Below are 13,948 nucleotides of genomic sequence, written 5' to 3' on the forward strand. Positions count from 1 at the left end.
CAGATGTCTCAAAAATTAGCTTAATAAGACAGGGATGACTCAAGCTTTTTACTCCTTTGGTACATCAGAGTTAGCTGTATCGTTTGCAGCTCCGTGATTCTGTCACAGATGGCGTATGTAAGTCAGAAATATCTCTGATCATCCAAAAGAACTTCACAGCACAGAAAAAATGAGCCTCCATTTTATCTCTTTGCAAGGATTTCTTCACGTATGGCATTTTCAGAGAGTGTTGTTTTGTGGTTCCAATCCAATAGATTGAAATCAAAATAAAATGAGATTTGAATGCTTGAAGAAAGTTTGTATTGGATTTTGGGAGATTCGAATATTTTCATAAAATTGAAACACGGATGGAACTCTCTTAAATTAATCAGCTGGGATGGAAGTTATTTATTCTCGTTTCCAATAATCTCAAGTCAAACTCCCCGTCTCCATCAAATGTGCCCCAATTCCTTAAGGCCCAAGGATCTGCACGAAGGGACTTTTGTTTGTTCACGGCTTCTAGTGCCACAGTTTTCTGATGAGAATATTGTCATATAAACTAGGCTGATCTGGCAATTATTGATCTACATTTTTCCCCCCTCTTTGTTTGTTTCTCCCACACGAGTCAAGTTAAGCCCCAGAGACCAAAAGCTAGAACCATTGGTTTGGATGATGAGGACGATGCAGGTGGTTTGGTTTTGATTATTTCTAGGCTACTTATGAATTTTAATCACCTAAGTGAATCAACAGAGGAGAGGGCTGAATTGTCAAGTATGAGGCATTAATGATGGTAGAAATGCTAAAAAGTTACGCTTTTGAGTTTTTAACTAATAAATCCAGAGAAAAAGCTACTGTTTACCAGCAGAGAATGGTCTTAATTTTGCATAACACGATGTCTAAAGAACAACATTATCATATCTTCACAACTAGAAATTTGTCATGTAACGACAACATGTATGGAGGGCAAACATAGGCAACAAAGGTATAGTGATCATAAACAAAATCATTTAGCCCTTGCTGAGGAATATTTCTTGGTATTAACAATTGAAGAATGATCAGCTAGCAGCCAGCCACCACGCAGCTTCAGTGGAGATGGGTTTCCACATGACTCAAGTTACTGAAAATATCAGGCACTCAGATTGAGTAGCCAAGGCACATCTACTCGCATTTGATCGAACGATATATATGCTGCACAAATAGCAAGGAAGCACGGAATCCAACGGTCCCCAACATGAGGAAGAAGCCATAGCAGATGCAAGCCATGTAACCAAAAAAGAACGATGTCTGCATAAAACCAGACATATCTGATCTTGCATGATAGTAGTATAAGCAGTAGAAGAAGATGAATATACCAGTGGAACCACCACAAAGAACAGACCTGCATACAATATTAAATGTTTTAACCAGGAAATTGAACCATTAAAAAAAAATAGCTGCCTTATAAGCAATGTGTTCTTAACACCATGTGTTGATGCAATTATACTTCTTTCTCAGTTTGCTATTGACTCTTTAAAAGCTTTAAGGGCTCATAAATCATAAAGAACTTATGTTCTGAATATAATCCAATGATAGTACTGCCTTGAAACAATGAAAAATTGCTCACGCTGTAGCATATTACCATAATGTCAAACATGCAAAACGTTGAATATGACTCAGAACCTTCATTTTATCCTTGACTGTTCCAGATTACTGTGGGAGAATAGCATATGGAAATAAACAATATAGAATAGAATATGGAAATAAACAAGCTGAGTAACATTAACATGTTAATTTTAGTGCTCCAGCCTGAGGGAGAAAAGAAGATGGATATAAACAATGTAGAAATGACTTGAGGTCAGCAACCTTGAAGCACATGGCATTCCTGCTTTCCTAAGGAAAATTTGAGCATCAAGGAACATAAGCTTGAGCAAAAGCTGGCAGGATGGAATTGAAAAATAATTGTCAGAGGGTGATCATCTTTATGAATTTCTCTCAGCCTTTCAATCATCTGCCACATATTTCCACAATTCCAGCTAGAGTGGCTGTGAACATGGATTATAATACAAAGTAAATTCATGTATGGAGGATATCCCAGAAAAGATTGCAATGCAACCTATTTGAATTATTTGGGTTGAGACAAGAAAAGAATAGATGAAGTATTCTGGCTTTTCTTGGCAAATGGTTGTGAATGAGCATACTTGAGCGATCTCACCTGAGTATTCACTAATAACAGAAAAAACAACTTTTGTGCTCATTTGTTTACAATTATCTTTCATTCTTGATACACCACTTGAAGAAACCCCTCTCTGTTCACTCTCTAACCACATAATGCATAAACTAAGGATGATATAATAGCTCAATGCCTTCCCACCAAACTAATACACATCTTCGAACTTTGCAGCCATTGAAATGGTTACTCTTCTTTATTGACCATATAAGTGCAACTACTTGTTCTCCAAGCCTGATACTTCAGTTTCAGTCTCACTACTATATTTGTTGTTAGTCTGCCTTGGAGTGCTCCTTGGGCTCCACATCCAAATGCTCAATAGATACTAAGAACACTTTACGTGATCCTTCTAGTACAGTCTTTATTATCTGAATTTATTTACATTCTTGACACTCCTGTAAGCATACAGGGCTTAGATATCTTACGTGTGTGTGTGTGTGTGTGTGTGTGTGTGTGTGGAAACAGGGGGTCCAAAGATTTACATAAAAGTGGATCTCTGCAGCTGATTAACAAGCTGCAGTGGTTGTGTAGTTGCCAATTGTGGATCTGAAACCTCGAAAAATGATACATGTCCAAGTCAAGCATCTTATTTTCTCAGATATGAAGTCTTGTAGCAAACAACAACATCTTCTAATCAATTTGTTCAGTTTCAAAATTTCACTCCATTTGCTCCATCTAAGGTCATGCCTTCTCATCACACTCTGTTGTATCTCTTCCTTTCACGTCTAGCTCATTTTGGGTCCAGCGACCTCCATTTCTCAATATGTAACATTTCAAACTTCTAGAGAATCAAGTAAGCAACCTCCATTGTGCATATGTTTTTCAACATTGCCTAGGTTTGACAAAATCATGCATTTGTCCTCCCTCCATGTTTCTTCATATTTCTTTTTTTTAGTATCTTGAGTGCTTTTAACAACCAAAAGTCTCTTCTTCTTCTTCTTCTTCTTCTTTTTGGGTGTGTGTGTATGTGGGTGTGCGTGCACACACTCACATAGTTTCTTTTCCTTTCTTTCTTCACAGGGAAGGTTTGATGTGGCAGAGAGGCAATTTTGGACTACATCTTAAGTGGGTAGGCTATCCCATGACACTCATACCCCTCGCTCCCTGGAACAAAGGCAGAATTTGATCTCAAGTCTCTAAGACAACCACTTATAGAATTTACCCTCCTAGTTTAATAGATAAACAGTTAATTCCAAGTTTAATAAATTCTATCTAAAAATTTAAAGATTTTCTTTTTGAGGTGATATTTTAAAATTATAAGCTAAAATCCCACTTAAGGTGTCATAGAAGCACATTTAGCACATACATTTAATTAGCTTTCCATTTATAATATGATCAAGAACTTGTATATTAATCATGAAAGTGTAGCTATTGGTAATCAACAATAATGGAGTACAATGTTGAGGTTACCGTTCAACATGACATCATGAAGTATAACTACTTGGTAAGAAAAAGGTTGTTGAAAAAACATCTAAAGAAATAAGGCAGCAAAAGCTGAGAAAGTAAGGAAGATAAGATAATCAGCAACTTTTTCTGGTTCTACAAGACATTTAAGTGAATTAGGAAAGCATGCATACAGGCAACTGCAATGAATGGCATATCAAGAAATAGATTTAATCACTAATACCAAAGATCTTTCAAACAAAGAATGCCAGCATGCAATGTTATCTGTAATGTAAATATCCAAAAGATGAAAAGGTGAAATTATTCAAGTTCATAGTTCTACCTCCACCACCATTCATGGTCCTCAACAGCAAGCTGGAAATATGTCAATGCCACCGTGATAAATGCGGTAACAATGATGAGAATGATGAAAACAATAAAAAGGATGCTGTATATGGTGTAAATTTTGTGACCCCACACACTAGCAAATATGTAGTACAGCTCAATGTAGATTGCACTGAAAGGAAGAAATCCTGCCATTGCCATCTGAGGAACAGTCCCTCTGTACCATGGTAACTGAGGAATTTCTCTAGGATACTTTGTGGTGTGGCATGGAGCTTGGAATTCTGTCTTGCTGTTCTTACCAGCAATTCCACCCAACACAAGCAAAGGAGAAGTTACCAGTGTCCATATGAGAAGAATCACAAGGATAGTACCGAAAGGTAAGGCCGCAGTTGCATTGTATGCAATGGCAACAGTATTAAGGAAGCAAAATGTTAAGAACAGCGGCCCACAGAACAAGCAGCCTGTCAATAACAAATTCCTCACCTGCAATATTAAACAAAAAAATAGTAATAACTTATCCAGAAAGCTTAGCATTATTAAAGAATAATGAAGCAACCTCTTACCCAGTTGGTCCCTTCTAGTTGCTTATAGAAGGAGGTAGCTATGTAACCAGCAATACCAGAGGTTAGAGCATATATGACAACCAGAGCTGTGAAGAGAGCTCCCCTGTTGTAAGGATAGAACACTCCAACTAGTGCAAGGAGGAAGATGAACATTGCACTAATGGCAAGAAGGGGGCAAGAAGGAAAGTATTAGATTGTACCAAAAAAGAGAGGATATATAAAAGCAAAAAAGAGGTTCTTACAGGGTTAAGAGCTGAGTTCCAGATCCAATAACAGCTGAAAACAAGGACTTGTACTTTGGAAATCGAAAGACATCCCCATGAATATACTTCCATCCAGTTTCTTCTTGGTCTTCAAGAGATTCTTCATCATGCGAGTATCTTTGCACAAAAAAAGGGTTGAACTACATCAGAACAAGTAAAGGAGCAAAATACAAAAAGGTTAAAAAAAATCATCCATGGTTCTTACTTAACGAAGTCATTCTTGAGCACACGCATGAGAATTGTAGCCAGAAACCCAGTTAGAAGAAGGACTGTTACACATGAATTAATTATAGAAAACCAATGGATCTCTAGGTGTTGGGGCAGTGAAGAAGATTTTGAATATTTTTCCATTCTTTTCTCAAAAGGAATATCAGTATTTTTCCATGTCACAGAGTATGCAAACATGACATCAACTGCCTTATCCTCCGTAATATCCACAGTTAAATTTGGGTCAGTTTGGACACTTATTTCTATAACACGGTCATCATTGTAGAAAATATCGAAGTGGATGTGTTTAAATAGCAAGTATTTGTACTCGCTTGGGTCAAGATTGTCCTTGTCAACCTTCCCAATGAATCCCCAAAAGGGCAAGTCATCATAGTACATCTGAAAGTAGTAGTCTTTTGCAACTGCATTTCTAAGCTTTGCGATATCTTTTTCTGACAAGGATTTTTCACAAATAGTTGTCGACTCTCTGTCTTCCCGAAAGTTCAACTCATATGGTGCATCAACCAAACGATCACCATTTAGAACCTCTCCAAGTGCTTCCTTCTTCTCAATCACGTGATCTGTAATAATTTAAAAGAGAGTACAGAAACCAGACAAACAATGAAGAAAGAGCCTTTTAACAAGAGAAAGTTCAGCTGCATTAGCAACTTTTCAAGGTCAAATCTAAGCATTCAGCATACCTGGTGAACAAAATGGCAAATCATAGTAACGATATGTCTCACTGCAGATGCACAAAGAAATTCCTTGTCAGGTAGAAAACAGGTTAAAAAGATGATATTAATCTCACATAAACATATTATAGAGCAAAGATCCTTCAAACTAGCTTTTGAGACAAACAACAGAATGCATACTGAAGTATGCAATAGCACTTGAGACTCTTTCATTCACTTGTAATGGGACCCTTTTAAATGGGTGATTGCATAACAATGGGATGATGATGGCAATATACTCTAGAACCAAGCCACTAACAAAAACATTAGAAGGAATGAAATTTGCAAGCGTGCAATGTCCGAAATGTCATGGCAGAAAAGTATCATATCTCGGTCAACTAGAATGACATAAGAGAAGGCATATTGGCAGTATATATGATACTTGATTCAGTTTTATAACAACAAATTAATAGTTGCAAAATTCACAGTATAAGCAATACCAACAGCAAAATATCAAAATAATGTATCAATATAAAATCAATCATGAATCAAGCATTAGCAATGTACAATTCCTAACGAATCAACAAACAAACAAGAGATCTGTTTCATATAAACAACAAATAGAAAACTAATTGACCAGGTACATATCTCAGTAATTCACGCCACAGAAATATCATATTGGGAAAAACCCTAACGCAAAAAGTCAAGAATCAAATTTACGATGATAATTAAAAAAAAAAAAAAAAAAAGTGAAGACCTCAAAAAGGAACAGAAGGTTCAAACGTAGACAAACAATCTCATTAAACGACAACTTAAATTGCATTTAAAATTAGAGCAAACCATAGAATCAGTCATCCAGATCCTCACATTACCTTGGGTTGTGAAAAGGTCCCACCTTGTTGGCATACAGAGGGACACGATCTCCTTCCTTATACCTGTGATCCGACCCATCCGCTTTAACTCTCCAATCACAAACCAACAACAGGACCAGCAGAACTGCCCATTGTATCTTCATCTCTTTCAAATTTTGTACTTTTCCAGAAAACAAAACCAAATCCTTACCGCTCTTCTACGGATCTGAAAGAACAACAGAGTTAAGAGCCCCCATTTATCCCAACATACCATCTTTTTTCACGGAAAGCACAAAGATTACCAAAAATCTCACCTCTAAGCAGGCCCTGCTTTCAAAAGGGGCAATGACTTCAAGATCTACAGACAACGGTGGGATCTTTCCTCAAAAAAGGTTGGTTTTGATTTGAGGAACCTAGGATTTGTGGAGAGTAGTGAGACCAGACTTTGAGATCTGAGTGTTGGTAAGGGAGGCACAGAGAAATGGGATCACGGGAATGGATAGCTTGACGACCAGTTGGAAAAGCGAAAGAGGGGATTCTGGAGATTAGATAGCGGAGGAATAAGAAGATGCAAGAATGGAGGAATTAAAATAGAAACCCATTTCTTTTGTCTTGTTGCTGGTGGGAGAATATTTAGATCGGATTATATGGTACCTAGTTTTCATGTTGATCTGTCCTTTTATGCTAATCGGACGGCCAAGATATAGTCATTTTACCAGGCACTCGTGAATGATGCATATTTACAAACGAGGAAAATCGTAATTGACATGTCTCAAATTTCCCGCCTCAAGAAAAACCTATCCTATACATTAAAGCATATTTTTCCACTCTCCCTACGTACCACTTGACATATAATGCATCAGAGTTTACTGTACACACACATCAGATGCAGGAGGAATATATATATATTTTTAATTTTTTTTATATATTTTGATTTTTTTTTCATCGAATCGTTTTCGAATCCTCTCAAATTTTCTCTATCTCTTTCGCAGTTCTCACAATTTTTTTTTTTATTTTTTTGCTTGAAACCTTCTAGATTCCTCATCGCGATCTGCCACATCACCTTTTTCCCCATTGTCATCGATATTGGCCATCCCTTCCAATCTCCATCAAATGATTTTCTTTCCACATATCTATGAAAAAGAGAAGTCGATGTCCTCTGTGCTCTTCCATCAATCTCTGTTATCACTCTCCTCCCGATCCTCACCGACATCGGGCTCTCCCCTTCAATCTTTTGTAGGTGCTCTCCTTCCCACAGATCTCTTTTTTTTCTTTTTTTTTACTTGAAATCCTTCTAGATCCCTTGCAGCAGGTGAGGCGCAGCCGATGGAGATGCAGGGGTGGGACGCAATAGCCGGCAAAGCCGTGGAGGGGTTTTTTTCTTTTTCCATGGACCACATGGGGGGAGGCACAGTTAGTAGAGACTGTGCAGTCCATAGGGAAAAAAAAAATCCCACCTCCTCCCTCCACGACTTCGTCGATCGTGGCTCCCCTTGCCCCTCACCTCCCCCCTCCCCTGCGGCTTTGTCGGTCGTCGCCCTCACCTGCGGCTCCATCGATCGCACCTCATCTACTGTGAAGCATGGGTGACATCCTAATCTCGCATGATAGCTCAATTTGTCAATTAGATGATGACATATATCCAGTATTGCCGCAAGGCAAAGCTCTAGATCGAAAAGAAGTAGCGGAGGTCAACGTTTGTCTGAGAAATAGATCGATGATCGACAATAATTCAAGGATTATCGGTTGCTCTCAAGATCTGAAATAAAAATTTGTTCATCGAAGATTTTCTAATGGAGAAATCTCTGATGGTTAAATTAATCGAAACTTTGGGAACAGTAAGGAAGAATTAGTAAGAAGAACTTATCGAAGGATCCTTTTTATTTTCTTTTTATAGAAGGCGAAGAATATATTATTTTAATATTCAATAATATGGAAAATCATGATCCACGATGTCCGCATAGGTAGTGGTCAATTAATGATATTAATTTATGTATCACATTTTAAAATAATCTTCAAGAGTTTCATCGTAACCGTCCTAAATTTAAAAAAGGTAACATCGGTCCACGTTCTTCTTATAACAACTCAATGTCTTTGGGATTTTGAAAGTCGTCGGCTTGGGGCCGATCAAAGGGTTGGAAATAGTCCAATCAAGTTGTCGGCTATTAGCCGAGGATGATGTCCGAAGATAGATATCGAGGATTAGGCCGAGATGTGACCCCACAACATCTAGCAAATTCGATAATCTTGGAACATTGAAATATTCCAACAATCAACGTGATCAATTATAGTTTGGCACGACCTATGTCTGATTCATGGAATTTGGTCATGGGAGTGAGGATTTGTGTATAGATGGAGAATTGTGCAGGTGGAAATGAACAAATTTTCCAAACCATGCATCCACCTCTTTATCTGATTTGCAAGTCAATTACATTTGGCCTTAAACAATCTACGTTTGCTCGACCATATTTTTATCATCCTGAGAGCATTAGCATGCATGTTGGCCAACTTCGGCCTGTAAGAATGGATGACCAAATATATTCATGGCTCTGCTTCATGATTCTCTCTTTATAATTATGTTCTCTGATAAGTCCAAAATAATTCAGCATAGGGACAGTCCCTAATCGGAAAATATGCGTACTTTTATGTGAGGGAGACGCTTTTCTTGATCATTGAATTAGTCACAGCTCATTCATTTGAAGATTCAAATGCAATGTTACAAAGCCATGCAAGTTGAGGTACGAGGCGAGAAGGGAGGGCGTGATGCCACGCAGCAGGACAATCAGAGGATATAGTAGATTTTATTTAAATATTTTAATTTTGATCAGTTTATCTAATTTTATTTTTAATGTACAGAGTGAAAACTAACAACCATGCCCTTTTTTTACTCATTAAAATCTGATTTATTGAATCAGTGACCTACAGAAAAAATTCCCATGCCCTTATGTGCTCCTCCAATCACCACCTTTGTGTGTATGTGATGTCCAATTCTTTTTTACTCAAATAGATAAGACTTGCTTATGAAAAAAATTTTGAATTATTTGAAAGTTTTTAATTTTATTATAAACTCTAATTTAATATAATTAAATTATCCAACTTTTAAATTAGTTTCACTCGGATTCAGACTATGAATTCCATCTACCTACCACCTCAAGAGAAATACGATGGGGGGGTAACTCGAATCTCTCGGGTAAAATAAGAACAGCCCCTACATTTAAAGTCTCTTTTTTACCATTAGCAAGAACTTGTTTTAGTTGCATATCATAAGGGATTCGAACAACTACTTCAAATACAGTATCAAGAAGCACGATTTGCGGAACTTCAATATCCACGGGCTTATTAGCTAAATGGCAATTGGCACATACAATTCGTCCAGTTGCTTCTCGAATTTGATGGTTAAACTCTGCCGTGGTGATGATACCGTAGGGGAAGTCCTGCGAAAAAATAGCTCGACGCCAGAATGATAAAAAGCTTAACACCTCTTATTTGACTTTTTAAATATTTTTTTAAATAAAAAAAAGATAAAAATTTAAAATGCAAAGATCGTCTTATTCAAAACCCCAATTATATGAAATTAGCATGTAATATCATGTGATATGCTTATGCGACATAGGGGATGATGTGCATAAGGTTTTGTTCTTCATTTTCATCCTTTGATTAGGATTTTGAATTTTAATTTTTGTGCAATTTCTGACAAGTGAATACCATCGACACCCATGAGAGTGGTGGTTTTTCCTTCGGTGAGAAGTAGTAGCATGTGGTGATTGATCATCCATTGTGATAATAAAAGTAATTTCTTTATGTTACATTAGGGTTTAACTTAGGTTTTTTTTCATAACTCATAATCTTTTCATCCCGGATTTCTCACTGTCCCAACTCTCCTATTGTTATTTCTTCCAAACTCTCTTTTCTCTCTTTCTTACAGGAGTATAGTTGAAGTTCATTTTCAACCGTTGGATGGGAAGGAAGGATGGATTTAGGAAAATAAAAAGTCTTAGTCGAGAGAGGATAAAAAAGATAAGAGAAGGATTGTAGGACGTTTTTTTTCCATATCATTCTCTTTCCATGTAAGCATGTGACATGACAATTTCATAATAGCAGACATGAAATTTATAGCTAGGACCGGAATCGAATTAATTTAAGAGTTGGATGATGTGATTGTGGTAAATTAAAATTTAGATTGAAATTTAAAATCCCAAATAATTCAGATTTTTTTTGATAATTAAGCCTTTCTATTTGGATAAAAAGGAATTCAATATTCCGTACTAAGGTTGTGATTGGGGGAGCTCGCAAGAGCTTGGGAAATTTTTCCGGAGATCACCAATTCAATAAATTGGATTTTGATGAAGAAAAAGGGGCATGACCTGGTTCAACCAAATATATATATTGTAACAAAGAGAGGAGGGTTTGGGGGAGCTGAAGAAATAACCAAAGGGAGTAGCCATGGAGAATTAGTAATTTTTTGTGCACATGGAAAAAATGCATTATTCTATCTTGTTGAGCCATTTAACCGTCATTTTTCAATACATATTTAATATTCATAATTTTATTTTTTTTAATTTTGAATGATAAAAATATTTTTTTTAAAAAAAAAATTATGACATCTTGTGATCATATTATGACATCCTACAGTCAAATTTTGACTTTCTAAGAATAGAAAGTTATAATTTTATTTCAAAAATTTTTAAAAAAAAGATATTTTTATTATTAAAAATTTATAAAATTTTTAAATGATAAAAATATTTCTCTCTTTCTTATGATATCATATGGCTAAATTATAACTTACTGTTGTACAAGAAGTCATAATATAACTGCAGGATGTCATAATATTATCACAGGATGTCATAATTTTTTTCAAAAGAAAAAAAATATTTTTATCATTCAAAATTTTAAATTAAAAAATAGAATTACAGATATTAAATACATGTTGAAAAGCGATAGTTATGTGGATCAATAAAATGGGGTAGTATCAAAGACTTTCTCATGGAGGATGAGAATTGCTTAGGTTGTAGATAATTATTGGGCCCATCTAGTTAGCTACAACGTTCGCTGTAGCTATCAAGTCATTCATCATATGCAAAAAATTTTGTACACTACAGGCGATGTAGAAAATTTGATATGAAGTGCACCATTTCATCCAATTGGTCTATATAGTACCACTTTCCAATGCACATTTAATGTTTGCACATCAGTTTTTTCGTTTAAAAATTGTATGACGAAAATACCCTTATCTTTTAAAAAAATTATGATATTTTATATTTATATTATAATATCCTGCATCTATAATATGCACGGGATATCATAATTTTTTCTAAAGAATAGGAGTATTTTCGTCATTTAAAATTTTCAAACGAAAAAGTTGATCCATAGACATTAAATGCACATTGGAAAGTAGTTGGACAAAAATACTTATCTCATATTATGATATCTTAGGTCATATTATGACATCCTAGGCTATATTATGCCATAGGATATCATAATTTTTTCTAAAAGACAGAAATATTTTTGTTATATAAAATTTTTAAATAAAAAAATTGACCTGCAGACATTAAATGCATATTGGAAAGTGTTGACTACGTGAATCAATCGGACGAGGCGGTGCACTCCACGTTAAATTTTGTACACTGTCTGCAGTTAGAAGTGCAAATGGGTCAGATCGCACTGGGTCATGAGTGATTCCGATCCAACCCAGTCTCTTGATTGGGTCTTAATATTAGACCCAGATACAATCCAATTGAAAATCGGATTAGATCAGATCGAATCTATAATCAAAAAGTCCATCTCATTAGATCATTTGGGTCGAATCAGATTCATATATAATGTGATCCCAATCTAAAAATTTTGAATCCGATTCGGGCTCAATATTAAATTTGGATCGGATCAAATTGTGTCCGAATACAGTAAATTCAAACGCAATCCGAAAAATTGGATGGACCTAATTTTAGAATCTGGCCGTTTCCTGTCGTCTTGCAATCTCTCAGAAGTGATGATGGAGAGCCGAAACTGGGAGGAGCTCCCCAATCTCGCCCTCTTCTCCGTCCTCCTCTCCCTCCCCTCCCTCCCTGACCTCTTCTCCTTCGCCGGCGTCTGCCGCGCCTGGCGCTCGTTCCTCCGTTCCGTCGCCCCCGAAATCTACCTCTCTTGCCGCCCCCCTCTCCTCCTCTTCACGCCATATTCCCAATCTCACCGCCGCCTTTCCCAACTCTCCCCCCACACCACCGCCTCCGCCTTCCGCCTCCACGCCCTCGACCACCCTTCCATCTCCTTCAAATCCCTTCTCCCCGATGAAACCCTCGCCACCCCCTGCCTCGGCTACTCTCACGGCCACCTCCTCCTCCTCCGCCGCCGTGAGGTCCTGCTCGCCGACGTCCTCACCGGCGCTGAGATCCACCCCCCGACTCTCCCCCCCGACCGCTATACCTACTACTACGCCGCCCTCACGGCCCCGCCTTCCTCCCCCGACTGCCGCATCCTCCTTTTCTACTCCCGATACGCTCTCTTGTGCTGCCGACTCGGCGATCCCTATCCCGGGTGGGCCAAGCTCCGCCTGCAACCGTTCGTGTCATACCTCGCCCATGTCCTCAGCTTCAAAGGCCGGATCTTTGCTGTAGATCACGGAGCAAAGCTTCTTGCTTTTGATTTCGATCCCGATTTCAGTGTGGAGATGTTGAAAGTGGGAGGGCTTCGGCTCCCACCGGCTAAAGACGGTTGGGAGTTTCGTCCTCGGCTGGTGGAGTGCGGTGGAGAGCTGCTATTAGTCCTCATGCGGACCACAAGGATGGATGTGTATAGATTGGACTTTGGGAGGATGGTCTGGGTAGAAGTCGAGAATCTGGGGGACTTCTCTTTGTTCATCGACTTCGGGGGGAAATGCCCTGTGTCGTGTGCTAATCCAGGCAGCTGGGGAGGGAGGAGTAACTGCATCTATTTGGCAGGTCCCGATTGCGTATGCTGGAAGCGGTATTCTTTAGATGGCAAGACTTGGAGAGGGTACTATCCGGATGGTAAGCCGATTCACTCTGGCTCCTTTACACATTTGATTGATACCCAACCTCAGCCGCATTGGCCTTCGCCTATCTGGGTGTATCCAGGTCTGTTTTTTGGACTCTGATGGCATGCCAAAGCATTGGTTTGCTTGAAAGAAGATCTTCTGTAGCACCCTTGCAGTTATTTCTGAATATCTATAGGTTGTTATTTTAATTGAATTGAGCATAAAGACTTCTGATTGTTCATCTTCTGGCAATCTGTAGCATGGAACTTGTATAGGTTTAGGATATGACAGCTGATGTTTTTGTTGATCTTTGAACTACCAGCAAGTCCTTCGTTTAAACAATCAAAATGCAGTTATAGTAGAAGGAAAGAAGTTTATAATGTTGCATTTGGATACAAAATTTTTGGGAAATTGTGGGATGTGCTATTCCTTTTCGTGGTACTTGCCATGAGTGCTAAGCATGAAGGACATCTGCAGTTTACTAGTCTA

At 37.9% G+C, this 13,948-nt stretch overlaps 2 protein-coding genes across 3 annotated transcripts; one reads left to right on the plus strand and one right to left on the minus strand.

Annotated features, from left to right (window-relative positions):
• Positions 1-876: 876 nt before the first annotated feature.
• LOC105043981 (transmembrane 9 superfamily member 2) lies at positions 877-7,106 on the minus strand. 2 transcript variants are annotated; one of them, XM_019850259.3, is made up of 8 exons: positions 6,783-7,103; positions 6,490-6,694; positions 5,648-5,688; positions 4,945-5,527; positions 4,719-4,856; positions 4,477-4,633; positions 3,912-4,396; positions 877-1,357 (listed from the first exon to the last, which is right to left on the minus strand). In XM_019850259.3, exons 2-8 carry the CDS (start codon positions 6,630-6,632, stop codon positions 1,138-1,140), a joined length of 1,767 nt encoding a protein of 588 aa, XP_019705818.2. In that variant the 5' UTR covers positions 6,633-6,694; positions 6,783-7,103; the 3' UTR covers positions 877-1,137. The 2 variants fall into 2 exon arrangements, with proteins under 2 accessions (XP_019705818.2, XP_073111595.1); XM_073255494.1 differs by lacking the exon at positions 877-1,357 and adding an exon at positions 1,366-2,000 and having other exon boundaries at positions 6,783-7,106.
• A 5,351-nt stretch (positions 7,107-12,457) lies between these two features.
• On the plus strand, positions 12,458-13,948 carry LOC105037093 (uncharacterized). The gene has a single exon (XM_073255495.1). The coding sequence runs from the start codon at positions 12,458-12,460 to the stop codon at positions 13,577-13,579; it is 1,122 nt and encodes a 373-aa protein (XP_073111596.1). The 3' UTR covers positions 13,580-13,948.

The sequence above is a fragment of the Elaeis guineensis genome, chromosome 4 (genome assembly GCF_000442705.2).
Source record: "Elaeis guineensis isolate ETL-2024a chromosome 4, EG11, whole genome shotgun sequence".
NCBI classification, from domain to species: Eukaryota; Viridiplantae; Streptophyta; class Magnoliopsida; order Arecales; family Arecaceae; genus Elaeis; species Elaeis guineensis.